At 30.6% G+C, this 22,374-nt stretch overlaps 2 protein-coding genes across 5 annotated transcripts in view; one reads left to right on the forward strand and one right to left on the reverse strand.

The window, feature by feature from the left end:
* Window positions 1-38: 38 nt before the first annotated feature.
* On the reverse strand, window positions 39-5,439 carry LOC125072299. 2 transcript variants are annotated; one of them, XM_047682873.1, is made up of 12 exons: window positions 5,223-5,439; window positions 4,499-5,124; window positions 4,319-4,419; window positions 4,108-4,241; window positions 3,546-3,808; window positions 3,163-3,323; window positions 2,125-2,317; window positions 1,689-1,956; window positions 1,323-1,482; window positions 753-844; window positions 379-552; window positions 39-181 (listed from the first exon to the last, which is right to left on the reverse strand). In XM_047682873.1, the coding sequence occupies exons 1-12, from the start codon at window positions 5,335-5,337 to the stop codon at window positions 66-68; spliced, it is 2,403 nt and encodes an 800-aa protein (XP_047538829.1). In that variant the 5' UTR covers window positions 5,338-5,439; the 3' UTR covers window positions 39-65. The 2 variants fall into 2 exon arrangements, with proteins under 2 accessions (XP_047538829.1, XP_047538830.1); XM_047682874.1 differs by lacking the exon at window positions 39-181 and having other exon boundaries at window positions 386-548.
* Window positions 5,440-6,204: 765 nt separating this feature from the next.
* LOC125072497 (putative oxidoreductase GLYR1 homolog) overlaps window positions 6,205-22,374 on the forward strand; it is a 59,314-nt gene continuing 43,144 nt past the window's right edge. Inside the window, exons 1-7 of one of the 3 annotated variants that reach the window (XM_047683154.1) lie at window positions 6,205-6,266; window positions 6,355-6,391; window positions 6,812-6,894; window positions 11,234-11,360; window positions 15,374-15,523; window positions 16,380-16,580; window positions 16,741-16,914. In XM_047683154.1, the coding sequence (XP_047539110.1) occupies window positions 6,232-6,266; window positions 6,355-6,391; window positions 6,812-6,894; window positions 11,234-11,360; window positions 15,374-15,523; window positions 16,380-16,580; window positions 16,741-16,914 (807 nt within the window). In that variant the 5' untranslated portion in view covers window positions 6,205-6,231. The remainder of the gene's footprint in view (window positions 6,267-6,354; window positions 6,392-6,811; window positions 6,895-11,233; window positions 11,361-15,373; window positions 15,524-16,379; window positions 16,581-16,740; window positions 16,915-22,374) is intronic. The other 2 variants (XM_047683155.1, XM_047683156.1) reach the window with 2 other exon arrangements.

Consider the following 22,374-nt stretch of genomic DNA (forward strand, 5'->3'; position numbering starts at 1 on the left):
AACAAAATTAATCTTAAGAAAATAATTTATATTATGTACAATAATTGTAAATAAAATTTACACAATCAGTCTGCAATTGAAAATGTCTGAAAGCTCTTGAGCCAAGCCTTTGTCTGGTAACTGGGTGGTAGCTCCTCGGAGTAGGTTTGGAATGTGTTTGTTATCTCTGATAACATATTACCTACAATTTTAAAATTATTATTTTATAATAGATTATACTATAATTTAATATATGAACATAAAACAAAATAATAATTTTTAAACTTCCTCTTTCAGAATGCAACTTTTTATTTTTGATAATTTTCTTCTAATCTACTTGGTTGTTGTCAAACATGGCATAGATATTTTTACTATTATATCTCAGTTAAGTTGACTCACTGAAGTCTCGGTCGCGCTGACAGGTGATGGTAGTGCCGAGGGCCGTGGTAAGTCGGTGACACAGTGCTAGCAGTGGTCCCTCAGCAGCTGATAGCGCTTCACAACGCTGCAAAAGCTGCACTCCGCTTCGACATACCGACATTATGTCGGTCTCCATTTTATGCTGTGAGCTATCTAGAATAAATAATGATCGAAACTTATTAATTTAGGTTTTGAGGCATTCATTGAGTATAATCATTTGAAAAGTTAATCGAATTAACCTTTCATGACATTGTTTTAATAAAATTAATTAACAAAATACTGCATTAGTATGGAAATGCCCTTTATGTTTTGTAATTTATATGATATTTTCTCTATAAGCATGGAAAACATACCTAATTTTGTGCACTTATCAACATTTAAATAACCAGCACATATCCTTAGAGCGAAAACAATAACCTGTATGAAGACAGTCTGACAGTCACATCTGAAAATGAAAGAAGGTATGTTTTGTATTTAGATCTTTAAATATTGTGCAATTTATTATTTCATTTTGAATTTAGGAACTAAGGGTACATATTAGGCACTTAGATATTTTTTACCAAGAAACTAGCCCGCAGCTCCTCACATCTCCCTAAAGGGGGGTGTTGTAATATATACAATAAATTATATTAATGGAAGTGTTCCTTAATCGGGGTAGGTGTCTTCAAAATCTTATAATGGATGTTCTGATGTATGATTTCTAGCATATTATGAGCATCATCATTCAAGTAACAATTCAATGAATGCGAATTACAAGTCTACTTGATCAAAGTTTATAAGATTCATAACACTCAATTTAAAGTAAAAGGAATTGGTTTACGTGGCATAAATGTCAGTTGAATACACCAAATTTTAGTAACAAGATATCTAGTGTATTTCTTTCAAACTCCTGACCATCGTATTCATCAACTAATAGGCCTTACCTATGTTGTTCTAAGTGGACGTCAGATTGACTATTTAGTATACAATATAATCTAAGTAGACTTCTCGTAATCTCTAATGTTTGTACCACCGCATGATACTTCTCTATACATTTTAAAGATACTTCCGTCTGTTTAAGGAGGATTTGTAATGCACATGAGTCTGAAAAAAAAATATTTAAACCTTAAATGGTTACGATATGTTACACATGCAAATTAATAGATGTATAATATTTTTTACTGACACATACAATGTTTCAGCATAGAGATTTAGTGCAATAGAATGTCGTAACTCACAAAATTTTATAATATAAAATAAATTCTTAGAAATTTGATAAAATAAAGGCACTATTATTGAATAGAACGAACCTTTCTTATACAATAGGACGCCTTGATCATAATCCAGTTTTAAATTTCCATTTGAACCTTTGCAACACATTTGTAATAATAAATTCTCTTCACATGCTAATTTCCCAAGTAATTTTAATATCTCGCTCGTAACAAATGGCATAGGTCGAGAAGCTATAATAGACTTGCATATGTGTAATATTTGCTTAATTCTTTCGTGATTGGTTGTGAAGGCTTGTAAAAATAAAGTTATTGATAATAACAAACCACTGTACAATAAGGCGCATGTCTGGAAAAAAATACATTTCAATGAAGATGGATGAATAATTGTTTCTCAATTATAAATAAACAAATGTATGTAAATTTTAGCACATTTTACAAGTATATGTATATTTTATTCGTTCATTAATTTGAGATAAATATATCTCAACATATGCATTAAAAAAATAACACTCACTGTATTATCTAATAAGGTACATATCCGACTAATATCATTAATAAAAGGATATAACTGCCCATTTGAATCATTTTTCTTATCGTGCTCCAATATTTTATTCAGTAATTCCTTATTTCTAGTATCTTCCAGAAGGTAATATAAAACACATACCATTCTTCGTGCTAATATACCTTGTTCCTCCTTATACAAAGCCCTGTATGTAATAAAAAAGAAATATATACTTATTAACTAATTTATGATTTGTTTCAAAGCACTAATCTCTATATTAAATCTTTACAAAAACAAAGGAAGAGTAAAGATTAATAAACAACTTTGACATTGGATTTATGTTATATCATAGGTGGAGATCTTGATTAATATATGATTTACATCCTTAGTTTTCAAAGTGGTTCAGGTGGGCTCCTAGAGTTCGAAGGGAGACTTGTTGGTGAGACGAAAAAAAAAGGAGGATTAATATTCGTAAGTGGTGTTCTACGAAAATTCATCTGCTTTCGATAGTGTAGAACTAAAATGTAGGTTTGACTTCATCTATCATTATATGCAGATAATATTTTAAGAACTCGCAACTCAGCTGCAACGCAAATTTCGAATATTCACATTTTTCGTCGAGTTTTGGGAATATGGTCGAAATATAGGTGCAAGGGATCCACCAGAACCAGCTAAATTTTGAAAGTTGTCTATGAGAAAGAAGTTTGGCAAACTCTGGTATACATTATGAATTTGTCATAAAATGGCGTTTTCACAATCATTACAACACTAATTGCATTGAATAAGTAAACCTTAAGTTTGTTTATTTTATATTTTTACTCCTACTATAATTGAAGAAGCTATAACAATCATGGAATCATGGCTTTTTTTTGGGTTGCCATATATGTATCTATTAAAATTAATAATTAAGGAAGTCGAAATCTGGAATTAGTTACTTTAATGTTTACACTTACCAGAACTCAAAATAATAGATATATAAATATATCTCCTATATTTAATAAGAAAATGCTAATGTATTGAATTATATGCATTAGAAATCTAAAAAATTACCTTCCGCTTAACAAATCTTTCTTCTCAATTACCAACAACTTAAAAGTAGCCTCAATATATCTCTCATCCATTTCCTTTTGGAAGGCTGTAGTCATCCTCCGGGAAATCATCTCAAGTTCTTCCTGAACATTCTTAATGAAGTTTTGGGTTATGTCCACAATCTGATATCAAAGCAAAGATGTACCATTATGTATTATTTGAATAAAATTGTGATGTAAATTCCTACTTAATTAAAGGGCATTTTAGAACTGAAATTATAATAATATCTTTACCATAGTTTAATGGGCAGCTAGATTTCTTTGTGGGTATTTATCATATTTAAGTACAATTGATAACATCCTCAAGCAGCTATTAACTATAGATTTATATAGAAATTTACATACATTTAAACATATATCAATGGTGCCATATTTATTTGCTGCTAAATGACTGAGCCCTTCATAAACACTACTCAAATTGTTATCACTTTTTTCAATCTCTTTCCCAATACATGGTGTACTTGGTAATCTGTGGAATGTGCTAAATATTCTACATTTGTTCTGTACATCCTTTGGCTGTCGAAGCTTTTCATTGTAGTCCAGAATGGAATATTGATCTTTTGTTGGTTCCAAAATGAAAGGCAAAATTTGTGATAGTTTTGAATGTTCTGAAATTTAAAAATAATTTAATATCTATTTAAGAAAATATGGGACAGAAAATTATGTACATAGCAAATAGCAGAGCACAATTTTGATAATTCATTCATTCATATTAGTATATTATCTACAATGATGTCCCAGAAGTAAGCAAAGTTTTTAAAGCATATGTACATACATATGCTTTAAGAACTATGTACTTAATAATATGTAGAAACATCTAAATATATATCAGTTGGTTTTGCTTTTATAAAATATTTAACATATTATAGATTACAAGTGGCTTAAAAAGTATATAATGTGACATTACCCTCTCTTAATATTATATTGAGCTTCAAAAAATGAGACTTATCCTCAGTCTGAACACTATTTGATACTGTTTTGACCTTCCTTGTAAAACTTGGAGCTTCTTTCTTTCCATAGATACTATTGTTATGCCTTTGACTGTAATTTACAATTGAGGTTTTTCAGTACAATTTATTTATTTTCATTTAAAATACATTTTACAAAAAAATATTTACCTTGCAGATATGTCACTACCAGCTACGGTTATTTGTGTTAGCTTTACTTTGTTTGATTCCAGCATCTTGCATTTCTCTTTGATACTAATAATTTCCATGTTCTGTAAAACATTGAAAACTGTTGATATTTTTGATATTTTTTTTAAGAAATTTAGGAAAGTGGAATGTATTGTAGTGTACCTTGAAATCTAATTGATTGCGTAAATCATGCATTTGGTTATTCACAGCAGTTAACTTCTCTGACCATTCTATTTGAGCCTTTTCCTGTGCCTTTGTTTTCTCTAACCTTGCATTATCAACAGCTATTTGGCATGTCTTCAGCTGAGTCCGGAGAATTGATGCCTCACCTTCTTTTGTAAAACATTTTTCTAACAATTTACCATTTTCTGACTTCAATTTCGCATTCTCTTCTTGTATTTGCAGTAACTGACGATAAACTTGGTCCGAGTTTTGGCTTTTATATATGTTGTCATTAATTATTATATCCTCACTAACATTAACACCATCTCTTTTACAATCTTTAAACATGCCAGGTAGTGGTGACGATATTGTTTTGAAGCTATCTCTCATTTTTGTTGATATTGCATTTGTTGGACTAAAAGGTTTCTTGAAAGTAAAGCTAGACTTTGAGGTACTTGGAATGGATTTGCTAATTTGAGTGCTTGTTGTCGAAGGTTGCATACACATGCTATAATCAGGTAATGTAGTATTGTTATGTTCTGTAAACGCTTCTTCGCAAGCTTGGCTCGCCAATAGAAGTATTTCGTCATCATTGTCATCTCCCCAAGTGTCTGTTTGTTCAATATCTAAACGAAAGAGTAAACAAAATTAATCACTCGTCTGAAAATCCAAAAGTTTTATATTTGAGAAAAAAATATAACAAAATAAACACGTAAATTTAAACCTTTGCTAGGTCCAGCATTTTGACTCAATGGAAAATTATGATCGGATATGGAAATATCAAGTTTAGCCTTTTTTCTTTCCCCGTATTGTTGTGGATATATAAATCGTTTTGACATTTTTTCTTTATTTTATCACCCTTTCAATCTACTTTCATTCAAAAAATCTATTGAAAACATAACTTTTTTCAAAAACAATTATAAATTAGATGTCAATCGAATCTAGTGCTTATTTACTGTCTGTAATGTCAATCTAGTTAACCAGTAACCACAGAGTATCACATATGTAATAAATTAAAGGGAAAGTAATTTTATTTTAATTAAAGTCACTACACACTTTACAGTTCTTTGTATGCTACAAAGAAGCATCTTAAATTTCGTAAATTTGTTACTTCAATTGAAAAAAATAATTAAGAATGACTGATTGCGCATCAAAAATACTTCAAGAATGCTCGATTTTTGATATTTTTTCCTAGCTTAATGAATTGACTAATAAGTTACTTCTTTCGCAATTTTCTTTAATTTTATACCTATGTAATGAAAAAAACTAGCAAACATATCAAACAGATTTAAAAAGACTGATTTTCGATGTTTTTTTACAAGTCAGCAGTACAAATAAATAAATTACTTAAGCGTTAATAAATATTTAAAACTACTTATGCTTTCTTATTTTTCACATTCATATTTTTTTAATTATTTATAATTTACATATATAGTAATTTAAAAGGGAAATCAGCAAGCATGGCAGCATTTTATTTTGTATCCAGATTATAAATAATGTTATAGATAATTGAAAAACTAACAAATTTATTTGTTTTTAAACTTAAATATATATTCATCAATAAATAAACCAGAATAAATAGAAATAAAACTAATATTTTTCAAGTGTTTTAAGACCTTTTGTAACTTATGCAAAGACCATAGACAATAAATGCAACGCGGAAAAGTTTATGTTGATCTAGATTATTTTTGATTTAGTTCGTCGTGGAAATTTGTAAGGAGAGGACGTACACCATGTCTGTTGCATATAAACTTGGTGATTTAGTTTGGTATGTAGTTAAAACTTACATTTAAATAGTGAAAACTAAAGTAACATTTTTATAGTGTTACTAAGCTCCAAAATTTTATTTGTTACAGGGCAAAAATGAAGGGGTTCAGCCCTTGGCCCGGCCGGGTGAGTCTCTTTAAAACGCTATTTTGATGTAAAAATGCTAACTTTTATCGACAAAATCATAGAAATATATTATCAAAATGTAAACATATCTAAAACTGACTTTTTCGATGATGTATTTCAAAGTAGTAGTCGTATAGAATTAATGAGCGGGAATTTTTTGTAAGAGCGAATGTAGACGCTTATGTATTGTACATATCGTGTATTCTACTAATTACGGTATCTCATGCTGCCGCCAAGTTGATACAAGACTTTAAAAGAGACAAAATAGATACTCTGCTTGTAAACAACCGATAATAAATTCATATTAAACATCACATTCTATCCAACTTAAACAAGTGCATGAGAAAGAAGGACAAAACATTGCCCTATATTTTGGTAAGTAATCGAGCTTTACCTAACTATTTGATGTTCATTTTTCAGGTTGCCATCCCTACTCCGGAGCTGAAACCTCCAAAGAAGGCAATGAATGTACAATGCATTTACTTTTTTGGAACTAATAATTAGTAAGTATGTCATATATTTTGAATATAGGACTTATATAGTAGTCAGTTATTTTAAAACTATGGTATTATTTTTTTTACAAAATATAAGTTGTATGTTATTTTTCTAAAGAATAAATATTATAAACATAACAATCCTTTATAAAATCTATGATTTAATATTGACAACATATTGAAAAATTAATTATATATTTGAAAACTTATTTTATAACTTTGACAAACACTTTGTACACAACAAGATATCAGTCTTTTCATTTAATATATATATATATATATATATGATTAGACTATGTCTTCATAAATTATTAATTAGCATGTGATTTTAAATAAATCATAATTTAAAAGAAAACCAATAAATTTGATGACAGGTGAAAAATTATTCTCTTTAAAAATTACTGAATGTAATGTAATAGTCTATAATTGCTACTTGATAGTATTAGTTGATTTGGTATATCTAAAAATAAACAATTTTAATGTAGAGATAAAAAAGATATTTATTTTCAAAGAAATTTTCTTTATTACTTTTTAGGCAGAAAAACTAATACAACCATTGTTAGAAACTAAGTCTTTTGTCCCTTGTTCCTGTAATTACACTGGCTCACTGACCTATCTAACTTGTATTCAATAATACTAAGTATTGCTGTTTTGTAGTAGAATATGAGATGCACGGCTGGTAATCAGATGGCCCTGCATATAGCCATTCTACTAAGTTTTAACCATTCAGACATATATTATAATTTTAAATCTTGTTTGAGTTCTTGAGTTATTAATTATTTTCTAAAAATGACCTCTAGTAGTTATAGATAAAATTTGTTTCATTCGCTAAATATAATTCAAAATGTTCCATAGTTTTGTCAGAAGCTTAATAATGTTTTGTTATTGTAAGTGAACAATTTTACATTTGTAACAACATAAACATTATTTATACAAAAAAAAGGTTTTGTAGATGTCCTATTATAGTAATGGAAGTTACAGCTAAAACTGTGCATCTGATTTATATTGGTGCTATTTGAATATTTATTTGGCGGGAAATTCTGATTTTCTTAGCTGGCATTGTAGCAGCCCCTTCGTTTGATCATAGCTAGCTAACAACTAGAGAACTGATGTTGAATAATAAACTATTGATACTTTATCTAAACTAAGAATACTCATAATATTTTTTAAATTAAATTTTTTTTTTTATATATACAAATGATTTACAATTGACACTATCATCGTTGGGACTTTCAACATGATACTATATACGGGTTTTTGTAGTAAGAGGTCTGGATTTCAAATAATGATATACTTAGTTTTAAATGATTATTAAACAAAAAAGAGTGTCCGTTTGATATATTTTTATACATTACCTGTATTACTTTATTGAAATAATGCTCAATTTTCAACATACAAAATGTATCCATGATTGCACTGCATCTAGAGTCAGCATCGTATCATATATCTAGATCTAATTAAAATATGTATCATCTTATGTTTATGGGTAACATTTTAAAACATTTTAATGCATATAATGCGGTAAAGAGTCCATATATAAGGCAATAAAAAAATAATTAACTATTACTAGAAAACATTGCAAAAATATGTATAATATAAATAAATATACCGTGGAAATGTAGCATTAATAGAAGCAGCATTTTCTTATCGGAAGTTTTTAATAGTCTATGAAAACCTAAAAGTACAGCCAACAAAAAAAACAATATGAGACTGTTTTTTTTACGATGCTAATGGGCCCCCTGATGATATGTGGTCACCATCGTCTATAGACATTGCCGCCGTAAGAAATTTTTAACAGTCCTTACATTGTCAATACTGCACCAACCTTAGGAACTCGTTTTATTTCCCTTGTGCCGTAAACTGACTTGCTTTCCCTTCAAATTGGCACTCAACAATACTATGTAGTGGGTGGTACCCAGGACTTACACAAAGTAAATGTGTTTAGATTTATATTATATTTATGCCATAATTATCTTTACTCTTCTATGTGATGTGTTTGACATAATGCTAATGAAATGATATTTTCAAAAGGATTTTTTTTTTTAAGAAAAATTCAATCGTAATGTAACTCCTATTACGTTTGATAAACATATCAAATGTAATACAAAGTCGTCCAATAAAATATGTTTTATGTAAATTATTGTACAAATACTAACCCTTTTTTATTTGTATTTTTTTGTATTGTAAAATAAACCTTATACCTCATAAGGTATAAGATTGAATTTTATTACGAGCAAAGGTAAACATTAAATGTTATATATAATGTACATTGCGCGTTCGATGTGGACGGTATACAGTACTATACTGAGATAATTGGCCAAATAGAAAATATTTTTGTTGACAATTTGTTTTGGAGTTTTTGAATTAGTATATACGAGTGAATAAGAAAAGTATAAATAAATCACTGTATATTTAGTGCAATATTAATTATATTATTTTGTAAACAATTTAAACTAAATATTCAAATAGGAAGCGATTTGCATTTGTCAACTTTTTCCAACTGTTAAGAGTAAATGAGATGCGAGTAATGTTCGAGCGAGATAGCATGAGAACACTAGATAGTATAAGTTAAGGGGAAATTTTAGGCATGTCGCCTGTTTCTTAATAAACATTCAAAACTGCTTGTCATTAAAAAATGGTCTCATTTCTCCAGTATCGTCCATGCCTTATATTGAGTATAAGGCTATAAATTGCTCACTTGTGCATTGGCAAGTAGCATTTATTTCAGTGTTTATGTGACGCCAGCTTTATGAGTTTGTTTTTTACACCCAGTTCTTATATGTAACGCATCGTTATTGTACATCAGTAACTAAAACCCGTACAAGTAATTCTACATCACTAATTTGAAACTTGCGAAAATATTTTTATAGGAATGATATTGAATTAGGCTTCGTAGACAACTCTACCGTCTATTTATATTTATATGGTTATTTTCAAGATATCTGTGTAATATTTATCAGCAGGCTTTGCCCTGTACAAACCCATCTGTAGTTTTATACCTCGGGTACCAAACATCAGTTTTTTTTTATCAGGTTTTAAAGGTGATTCGGCCACTAATTACAGGCACCTTACCTTACCAGTACCTTTGCGGTGCATTGGCTTTAAGAAACGGTTTATATTTCTAATAGATTGTATTGTCTACTGGCGAAGATGATCATTTATCATGAGGTCTTGACAATCTTTGGCTTGTGTTGAAATACGTTTACAAGGAAGACTAGGAAAATTGTTTCTTGCCATTACTTCTTATCTGATGCTGCCTACTTTCAGATTACTCACGCAACTACCATTTTATATAAATATATATATTTTTTTTTTAGGAAATTGTATTTTTCAAGTTCAGGATATACGTTTAAAAATTATAAATTATTGTACTCAAAAATGCAAATTAATTTTCCTTACTATTCTAGTAATACGTTTTAGACTAAATTAGTCTCTATTATTGAGATGGTTGATGCAGCAGGAGAACTTTGGCTCTCCGACGATTTCTAAGTTTACATCCTAAAGTAATAATATTATTATTTTTTGATAATTCAGTCTCGTATTTCACGTATAGCAAAGAACTCATAACAACTTTTTGTAACCCTAAAAAAGCCTCGACTCTCTTTTATGTTTTTCCATATAAAAGTTAGTCCAATATCAATACTGCCATCATCTCAATGGCACTCACAACACTTAGAAATCTGAAGGGCCCATATCCCATATCTGAACTTAGGATCTCCCTAATTAACAGTTTGTTTAATTGTAATCGCGCCACATGCGTCCTATTGTCCCTAAAAACAAATGTATTGAAGCTATTCGTGACATATTTCTGACTGGTACACATATAGGGCATTACTTGTGGGTACAGTTAAGTTGCTGTCTTTTAAAGAGTAAATTTTTGTCATGTAAAAATGAAATTATCATGTAATTTAATTAATTTTTCTTGATCTTATGTGAAAACTTACAAGTACGAGGGAAAAAATATTTTGCTTCGTAAAAGAGCTTTATGAGCCCGTGTGTGTGCCCGTACCACATATTCTACCGCCAAATAGCCATACTTTGTATTGATGTGATCCGGGTTGAATGTGTTATTGTAAATACGGGTTCAAGACCATTCATCTTAGTTTCCAAAGTTGGTAACGCTTTGGCGAAGGATTGGAATGTTCCTTACAAAGCCAATGCAATGGGTGATGGTGACGACTACGATAGCCATTAGATATTTTCATAAAAAAAAAACAAAAACCATTAAAAGTTAGGTTATTGCATACGTTCGAACCACTTTTTTTACCATCCCAAGCAGATATCTAACTTGGTAAGTAGAATTGCCTCAAGAAGGAAACAAAGAAATAAATGTATTTTTTGTCCACAGTGCCTGGATTGAAGAGCATAATATAAAGCCCTACCAGGAACACAAGGAGCAGCTGATCAAGTCCTGCAAAACCGCAGCATTTAAGGAAGCGGTCGCCCAAATTGAGGAATATATTGAAAATCCTGAGGTTAGTTTTTATACGTTCCTTTTTGTGACATATCTAGGATTGTCAGTGTATTTGGAGATCTATTCACAAGTGCCATAAGGGTCATTTTTCAACTGTGGTACAGGTTACCAACATATCATACCAACATGTGACAACAGATTGTCTATCATATTCATAACATGATTTTAAATTAATGAAGCGTTTGTTCATTTGTCTTGCTTTAAACTATTTGATTTCATTATTATTAATTTTGGAAATGCTTATGTTACGAGATGTTGGTGTTGATTTTGTTTATTATTGTTTTTATGCTTTTGTGATAGTTTATTTTAAATCAATATAGTTTATATTCAAATCAATATCAAAACTTAAAAAATATTTAGAAATAAAAAATTACAGCAACATTTTAACGCTGGTTGATTTATATGTGATAAATCTTATTTATGTCATTCGTACTTATATATTCTAGGTAGGTGGACTGGGAAATGGGCCATCTGATGGTAAGTGGTCGTCACCGCTCATAGACTGTTAGAAATATTATCCATTATTGACATCGTCAATGTGCCCCCAAGTCTGGGGACTAATAAGCTTATTTCTTTGTGCATGTAATTACGTTGACACACTGTTCTAACCGGTACACAACCAAGACCAGGACTTAGTGCTGGTGTTTAGTGGTGAAATAAAGTAAGACTGGGTGGTACCTACCGTGACAGGCTTACACAAAGACCTGCCAGTGTGCTAAACAAGATTATATTAAATATTCTGCTACTTCTATTCAAAATTAACATTGAACCTGTGGGCCTTATGCCCCGGCGATAATGTCCGGATGAAAATGTTTTTTTTAAAAAGCTATAAAGATATATATAATATATTATTTGAATGGCTGTAATGGCCACTTCAATTATGAACAGAAGGAGGATGGATGGGGTAGGGATATTTTATTGATATCAACATACGTGAAAAGACCTTAAAGTTTATATACTAACTTTACAAGATAACGTAACAACAAACATGTCAATCTGGAAAAAAACTGCAATAATAGAGAAAATTTGAACGTCGTGCTCTGTTAAGTCCGTAACCAAGCAGAAAAATTCTCTCAAATCATAATGAGTGAGATGGCAACTGTCTATAAAACTCATTGTCTTGGTTAAAACATTTTATAAGTAGCTTGATATTTAACGACATCAGGAATTATTTTGAAATCACCCATGTCAGAACTCGAAAAATTATTGAAAGAAGATATTAATCTGTATTCGTTAGATTACCACGATTACGAGGATCTTACCTAATAATCTGGGTTTGACACGAGTCACCTTTGAGTGGCCATATTATGCTCACGCCTTATCAAAAGCATCTGCTGTTGAAGCACCACACCGCTCTAGTTAGAGTTGTATGGCTCACCATACATTCGATGTACGATCTGAGGATCGTACATCGATTTTCCATCGAAATAAACCGAGTCATATAATCATCGCTTGGGTCCTGAAATAAAGCAGCAATGGCATAAAAACGGTACGTCATCCTGAAAGAGCTTGCGGTATCTAAATCTACCGGGATGAAGAGTAACCAAAGAGTACTCCTAAATGGCACTTGTAAATAGTCTCTGATAGAAGATATTTATCCAAAGGTGTTGCTTTTGGCAGACAACTCGACGACTCGACTCGACTACATTAAAGTTGCGACGGCGTTAAACAAATAAGGGTTCAAGACGCTTGTTCACCCACCCTATAGTCCTTTCGGATTTATCCCCACGCTGCTTATACTTACCAAACCTAACCAAACAAAAAAAAATAGTTACCAGAATTAAAATTATTATCAGACGTTCAAGAACCAGCCACTATATGACATTAATTATATTGTAAAGCAAAAATTGTTACTAGACTTATAATCCTTCCATTTCGCGGACTTTTGTACCTTCCCTCGTTAAAAGAACATTTTTTAAAGTATATTTTTTATGATTTAATCTTTTATATAAATTTAAACTTAAATTTATTTTTTTAGAGTTTAAAAATAAATTATTATTATAGATTAAGTTTTAATCGTAATGTACAAGATGTAAATCTACAGCAATTTTGAAGTATAGATTCTACCGAGAAGGACAGTCAAGAAATTAGTTATTATTTTTATTGAACACATTAATTGTATATTATTAAATTAATATAAAGTTTACGAACATCAACGTGTGTCGTAACTATGTATGTCGTAAAATATAAGGCGTACAAGAATATATTGTAAAACGATCACGAATGAAAACAATACTTTTGACACATTTTTTTAAGAAATTAAAATAAAACAACAAACAAACAAGATGCTGTGTTAGTTAGAAAAATAATATATAATGTCTAAGTTTAGACCAAGGACCTAATCTCCGAAGCTACTCATGTAATCTTAAAGATTCTTTCACTAATATTTAGAGATAACCCTCAGGATGGATCATAACGTATGGCCTAGAAAAATTACCACGTTAAAATAATAATTTATAAAGATAACCGAAAACGTTCGAGAGAATGCGCTTTTACGAACGCGGTTTCTATAGTACGAGTACATATATGCATGCTTTCTATAGAAAAGTGTGTTGAACTGTAAAAAACGTCTGCGACGATTATATGTAACGGTTGATTTAATATATCATTAATTATAGTATATTATACATGTAGGACCACTTGCCGGATTATTATAGATATCAGATTAATTAAATATCGAAAGATATTATTTATTGATCATAACATACAGACGATCAATAAACCAGCTATACATCTGCTATATATGCTATATGTATGGACAACAGATTATTAGTAGCTCCTATCCATACATAAGCTTAACAATTTCTTAGATTGACAATGTGCCGACTATGAGAACTGATTTGTTTATTACAAATCATTTTTATTTATTCCTTCTGTTAAATAGTCTCAGCATTAAAATATCTGCATTTGAGGACTGTGAATGAATATAGATTTGATGTTATTGTATCTAGGATCGTATACAATGAAAACTATTTGATTAGAGACTTTAAATAACGTAACCTTAGAGAAGAACTCTTGATTTAAATGTCAAGTCAGTGTTGTGTGTGATCTTAAATGCTAGTTAGAAATGTATTATCCATATCTATTGTCGTCTTATTAGTTTAATATTGGTTCTGAGTTAGAAAGCAGGGTTTCAATTGAAGACACATGCCTGAACTATGATATTTATTGGATATTCTTGGTTCGAAGACGCAAGTACAGCTTGCATAGAAATTAAGATAAAGTTTTTAAGTACTATCCAGTAATAACATTACACGCGTTGTCTTCGACCGCGTCTAATTGTTAGGTTAGCCTATGTTCTTTGTTGTACTCCAAATTTTATGATGGTTCAAACAATTGTTACAAATAAAAAGAGGAAGTTAGAATAAAGTCTATAAATTGAGATAGCAATAATCAAATATAATAGAAACGACCAATTTCTCCGCAATCTTCGGATGATTTCCGTTAAAGTTTTTAATATATATGTTTTGTTATGATATTATATATTTTTTGAATTGTAATAAATAACGTCAAGGGTACATAATAGATGCGCTATGATTTCGTTTTTCATTTTCGAAGTGATTGATAGAGTATTAATATATAATATTTCCAGTGATTTTTTATATAATTAGCATATTAGAGAATAATTGAATAATCATTAGTCAGTTAGATTTGTCAACATTCGGGTTCTAAATTAAATACACCATCCAGATTTCCTCCGGGTTAAATAAGAATTATATTTAATTCCTGATCGCCGCGCCACCTGCCGGGTCCAATCTAAACATCCATGGACCTACTTAAATATCAAAATTGGTCCATCTGTGGAGTTAGTAACTTACACATGTGAAAAAGTTTTATACATATAACGATAACAATATATAATAATATTTTATTAAATTTATTAATAAATAATAACACTCGTTTTTCAAAGTATTTATTTATTTATAAAACGAAATATCAAAATTTATATATATATTTTAAATCGAAAGTAGTTTATCTTACTGTTAGTTTAAAAAATTATGTTATTGTCATTAGAAATTCGGTGATTTCGATGAACACGCTCGTAACCCTGAAGAGGAATTCGACAAACTAAAAGATGTCATGAAAGAGGACAGCTCCGACGAGAAACCACCGGAGGAAGAGATCACTACCCCCGAGGTTAAGAAAAAGAGCGCCACGCCTAAGGTAATAAAGTCGAAAATTGATTGCATGTATTTGATCAGGAGATAAACCATTGTTGTTTTAAAGGTGGGTACAGTTTGTATGATGTTTATTATATTTATTCACTTTTGTATCACCAAGAGTTGTTTTTGATGAGAAATGATAAAAGCAGCTTCGAGGACAGTTTTTAAATGATACATATCGTAGAGAGCAGGTTAAATTATCAAACATTACATTGTTAATTTAAAATGAACTTTATACAAAGGCGAGTAAAATAGTTATTCATACGGTAGGTTTGAAATATATACGTATCTGGGGTTATGTTGCATTGTGTGCACGTCATCATTTAAATTTTATTGCGGTCATTATAAAAATTGATTCATAAAGAACTAACATATAAAAGAAATGGTTTGAAAACTATTTATGTTTATCTGTGTAAATGCTTATGATTTATTTAAACTATGGTATTAAATAAATTAGAAAGAGTTACGGGTCCTATGATTCATAAAAAAAACATTTTAACTGCACCTCTTAGTATATGTAGGTCAAATCTAGCAACAGAAATGCAATGCAATACTAGTAGTATTATACATTTATTCGTTTTAGTTCATGTACAATAGATAGATTTAACTAAGTTTATTTTAGCTTATTTAAAAGATAGCAATGATTTTTGGTCCTGTCTGGTATTTAAAAATTGCTTAGTGTGTACGAAGAATCGTAATGTCTACTAATAATAAATATTTTGATTTTGTTTACCACGTGATATTATAGGTATCGTATAAATAATTAATTATTATTAATGTATGACTAGAAGTATCTGAACATGGTCACAGAGTATAATACGCCACTATTTTCATTTATCAATTCTCAATATTTATAGATACGTTTGGGCATTTCAAAGGTGAAGTCTATCAAGCGCTCATCCTCGACCGGTCTCAAGGGGACGCCGCGCAAGAAGGTTAAGAGCATCTCCCGCTCGTTCACGGACAGTGACATGGCGAACGAGAAACCTTCCATGTTGAATCACTCGTTTTCGAAGAAGTCCAGTCTCTTGCATCGTCCATCGAATATACTGAGACCTGTAAGTTGAAAGAAAATTGGATTTTTATTGGGAGACTACTCTCGTCAAAGTTTAAGATATAAGAACAGGCTTTACAGCCGAGTATTAACCTAACACTAAATAAATGAGAATCGTAGAACATAAGTTGATACGATGGTGACTAACGAGTCGCTCCACGCAGGAGACGCCTCCGCTGGACTTGGAGAACGTGTCGGAGACGCTGCTGGAGAAGAACATTAAAGCGAGCCAGATGAAGTTCGGCTTCCTCGGGCTGGGCATCATGGGCGGCGGCATCGTGAAGAACTTGCTGAACTCGGGACACAAGGTGCTCGTGTGGAACCGCACCGGGGCCAAGGTATGTCACTTTTATTTGAAATGCCGCTCGGATCGATATCTGTTTCCTTTTCAGGTTGGAATCGTTTCATGACTAGCTTTGTTCCGCGGTTTTGGCCGCACCCAATCTAGATGAGTCTGACGTGCATAGTGTACATAGAGTACTTTATAGTTAGTACAGGATTGGCTGACATTCATAGTTACTGATTCCCTCCTTAGGGTTGTAGAGTGATATAACACAAACCATTAGTAGTTTTTTTTTACTATCAATAAGTTAATGTAATGCTTTTATTAGTGTAACCTTATTTAAGTAATTGATAGTATTCTAGCCGAATCAAATTTTCGAATTAGATGAAATTATAGATCACGAATATGAATATACTAATAATATGTTTAGTTACAATAAGCTTCGATTTCAAACATCTCCAAGTGATTTTTTTCGTAGTTTCACTTCACGCAACTCTGGTGCAGGAAATATTCGAATTTTTTAGAAGGATTTTTTATTTTCTCTTGCCTTATTTATCAGTCTAAATAAAAAACCTTTCAATTATGTCAGAACTGTTCATTGAAATGTCCTCTTGCCATAAGTGTATTTTTGTCAACTGTTATATAAGTCAAAGAGCATTACTACGCCACTTGACACTTTAAGGTTCTATTTGGATTTTAGATGTATGGACAGTTGTCATTCAACTCATTTAGCTGTTATAAATGTAAGTATTCCAATTGTCGTTTGTGAGTCTTTAGCAGTCGTCATATTAGAGATAGACAACTTGTTGACAATTAATTTATATCAATATTTGTGCATTTAATGACTCGAGTCATTAATTGCTAACTTGTCATTATTCTTACTTGCTAGACGATTTGTCTCAATGTTGACTAACGAATTCGTGATAAGGAAAAAAATATATGTCTGCTATAGTATTATTTGAATCGGATATTTCTGATCGATTACGTCACTATCACCTTTACTTCTAGAAGACTCGACCCGCTTAAAGAGATATAGACACAATAACTCTGAATAACATACATTCGAGTGAATATCAATTTTGAATATACGTATATATTCAATCTTTTACTAATTTTCGGGTAACTAATGAATTAGTTGGACAATTTTATTTAATTTAATATTTAGATGCATCACTTTAAGGAAAATGAACGGAAAAAAACGTCTGCATGATTTAGTTCCACTAAAAATACCTATTACTGCATAAAATGTATACATTTTCGGATAATCCCCATAATAATTGTTGACTGTAAAGTTACACGTACAAAATAGTTTTGTTAAGTCATCATTAGAAACGAATCTGAAATACCTTTAGACTATACGTATACGATCATAGGGTTTTAACGTCTCTGTGGTCTAGACGCTAGGATAGAATCCTAGTAGCCGGTGGTGGTGGCGATTTTCCGTAGTAGCCCATCGGTCCTCGTTAAGCATGCTGGGCCTGCGTCTGATCTCTTCTATCGCGTCGGGTTACCATTTCATCGGGTTATGAGAGTGATGGTAGAGTGCGTCTGTTTTCACGCACACTTGTGCACGTATACTGTTTCATATTTCGTTTGACACGTAACGTACATGTATATGTTATCATGTGAAATAACTACGTACATAACTTTGTTACGAGTATAGTTTGTATGGATCCGGAATTGCGTCAACGTTGTTATTTATTAATATTTCGGATGTTTATTTAAATTTAATCGTTTTAAAGAATTATATGAGATTCAACGGTTTCATGGATATTGATTGAATAAACAGCCGTTATTGCTTCAGGTGTTTTTATGGCGGCTATATTTGGTTCAGGATATCAATACAGTATATCTTTCGTCTAGAAACTTTAAAAGTTCCATATTTTTCTATTTATCGAATGAACTTTATATTTACAACAAATTAAACTGGCTAAGGAAATAAAGTATGGATTCCGGTTTATAAAATGCTGTATACAAATATATATGTATGTATCTCTAACGATTTGTCGAATGAGATTTATCCTTAAATTTACGAAAAATTTAAATTATTATTAATTATATATAATGTGAGCCGAGATGGCCCAGTGGTTAGAACGCGTGCATCTTAACCGATGATTTCGGGTTCAAACCCAAGCAAGCATCACTGAATTTCATGTGCTTAATTTGTGCTTATAATTCATCTCGTACATGTACAACGAAATTCTGCCACAAGTGTATTCCACCATACCTGCATTGGAGCAGCGTGGTGGAATATGCTCCAAACTTCAAAGGGAGAGGAGGCCTTAGGCCAGCAGTGGGAAATTTACAGGCTGCTAATGTAATGTATGTAAAAATATATAATGTCCAAGACACTATAGACACTAAATGTATGATGTGGTTCAATAGCTTTTTATCGCATATATTATAGTTTATCGTATCGTTACGTTTTTGTAACATATCGGCTTGTTTATATATTTTCGTCATTTAAATCATTATATAACGGCAACAAATGCTTCGATATACGTAGTTCACATAGAATAAGTAATATTCGTTAGTTTAATGTATATATTAGAAGAATATTATACATTTACCATTTATGCTTTCGATAAAGTTTTTCTATAATAAAGTGGCGTCGAAATAATTGTATGTTTTATTTGAATTGTGTCGAATAAAATGTAAATGCTTTAGAATCAGAGTGTCTGACGTCATAGGGAAATTAACCCGCTCATAACAACATATCGTAGGATTAATAAAGTCAGAAAATATAGTAATCGAAAATACCATATGAACTATATCAGACTTTTCTCAAATGTTAAATTTTTTTATATAAACAGATGCCTGAACACCAATATATTTGATGAAAAGACTTAACTTATTCTAGAATAATTTTCACTTAGTGCTAACCTACGTTATATAACGATTGATTTATTCAATAGACCGGTACATAAATCTAATTTACTTAAATAATTTAGAAAAAAAAAATTTTTGATCAAATCACGACTGTAAAAATGCAATTAACATTTCTCCATTGATAGCTTTATGTATGTAATGTCACAGCTGTTTAGAGATAGTATATTTTGACACACAAAGAATATGACGTAAATTTTGAATATAAAAGAAGTACAATTTAACGAAGCGATAGATATTATTAACGAATTTTTGTTAATAGTTAGCTTAAAGTCCTATGAGTCGTTAATGAAACCTATCATCGTATAACTATTATTAATGTAGGCGTGGCGATCAGATATTGGCATTTGTGGTGATAAATTACAAATATCGACATTATAACGCTCAATTATTCATTCCCGTGAATTAGTAATAATTAACTGATGTTAATTGATATAACGTAATGAGTAAATGAATTGGTCACAAGAATACAATGCTCCATAATGGCATATACAACATTTTTATTTTTAATAACATTAACCGGGGATGTACATATGACATTTCTATCCCAAGCTATAATAGTAATACGTAGTTAACCAAAAAAACAGTAGGAATATTTATAAGGTAGGTATAAACAGTTAGAAGCAAATGTAATGTATTCAATTAAATCGGCTGTTTGTTTGTTGTTATGAACGAAAGGCAAATAGTGACCGAGTAATGGAGAATATTGTATGGATTTATGACAAGCGGGAGTTCGATGTCGATTTGAAATATCAAAAACGATGTAATATGTGAAATTTATACAGGCAGCCTTTAGTGAATAAAAGTATGAGATTCGACTAAGCGTTACCCTTGCACATAGCTTAGCGTAAATTAAAGTTTAAGTTATATTTTTTAATGAATAATGATAGCATCTACCCTGTAGCGCAATTAAAAACGATCATCCAAACACACAAAATTCGCATATATTATCTAACTACACATAAATATGTGTAGAAGGTACTGTTGTACAAAACTGACTGCGTTTGAAATATATCTATAACTCGAACTTTCGCATGTTTTTTTTTTATTATTATTCATTTACGTCAATGGCGTTAGATATTACATTGAAAGACAGCACATAGCTTTGAATGTATTGATGTATATTTGTGTGAAGAGACCCCCCGTCATTTGTTAGTTATATTTTTCCCCATAGAGGGAATTAAATCATATGGATGTAAAAAGTTACCTATGTGGTAATCCAAACTATTATCAATCTCTGTGCCAAATTTCATATAGATCGTTCGCGATCTGGCCCGATTAGTAAGCCTTTAAGTTAGTACTCGTTGTTCTTCACGAACGATACATGTATATGTATATTTTTTTAAATTATTGAAAACGTTACCATTGGGTTCCTTTTCGTTAGAAACTGCATTTTGAACCGGTGGTAGCTAACAACGTCTTGGAATCGTAAAGGTTTCAATCGTAAAGTTTTGGAATCGTAAAGATTCAAAAAAGCCTACGCCAGTAAAATATAGTTTAATTGAGAATTATAATTCGAAGTAATGCTATATTTCTTAAGGTCGATACACTAAGAAAGGATTTTTCAATACATTGATTTTATTGGGTAAGCAATATTCAAAGCGCAAATTTTAAGCACGTAAATACGAAGAAATATGGTATTATTGGGATTAAAAGTATTTACATATAGATAAACGTTCCGCTAATGAAGCTGGTTGTATAAGTACTAGTGCAATACGTTAGGATGTCGCTTGTTCTAAATGTCCTTTAATTAGGATGAGATAATTTCTAATAAAGCGTCATCAGGCAATATGCGATGTGAACTCTAACCTACGCGATGTGATGTTTATGCGAACGTTACTCGCATTTTGTATAATTTCTGTAAATATTTTTATTTTAATAAAATACATGTAATATTTTTTATGTTTAGCTCTCGAAGACTTTTATCTTTTTATTCAACGGTCACAAACCATTTTTTTATTGGTGTCAATTTATATATTATTTATATTATTTTATAATGAAAATATCTCTATTTTAAATATTTTACAGTACTTTTTATTAAATATAAGTTATATTTATGTAATTAGTAACAGCCTGTATGTCCAACTTCTGGACTAAGGCCTCTCCTTCCGAACAAATTTGGAAAGAAATTGACTACACTCGTCTAATGCAACCTGCATCGAAACAGTGTGAGACATCATTAAATATATACTATTAAATTTATTAAAGTAGCCTATACATTACTGTATGATGCTTATTAATGGTATATGTGAGTGTTCGATTAAATATGATGTACAAAATGATGTGAAACAGTTATTATCAATTATTGAATATTAATTCAATTTATTTGAAGTCTTATGTATCTTATGATATAAAAACAAACATTCACAGTTTTTATATTAGTCATATATATATATATATATATATATATATATATATATATATATATATTAGAGGAATTATATATTTTTCTTTTTCTCTAAAGTATCAAAATAAAGGCTTGTTTTTTTCAATGAAGTATTCATTCTTTAAGAAAAGTAGTACTATTCCAGTAGTACTATTCCAGCTCATATGCTAGAATTTACTGACATGCATTATTTTTTTTTTATGAAGTCTTTGCAAATTATCTTCAGTAGTAAATGAAACAAAA

This window comes from Vanessa atalanta, chromosome 21 (assembly GCF_905147765.1).
Source record: "Vanessa atalanta chromosome 21, ilVanAtal1.2, whole genome shotgun sequence".
NCBI lineage: Eukaryota > Metazoa > Arthropoda > Insecta > Lepidoptera > Nymphalidae > Vanessa > Vanessa atalanta.

Coding starts and splice junctions, on each gene's coding strand:
- LOC125072299 (XM_047682873.1), bottom strand. CDS start 5,337: ATGTCAAAACGATTTATATATCCACAACAATACGGGGAAAGAAAAAAG. Junction 4,242..4,318: donor GGTAGTGACATATCTGCAAG/GTAAATATTTTT, acceptor TGTAAATTACAG/TCAAAGGCATAACAATAGTA. Junction 3,809..4,107: donor CAATATAATATTAAGAGAGG/GTAATGTCACAT, acceptor TTTAAATTTCAG/AACATTCAAAACTATCACAA.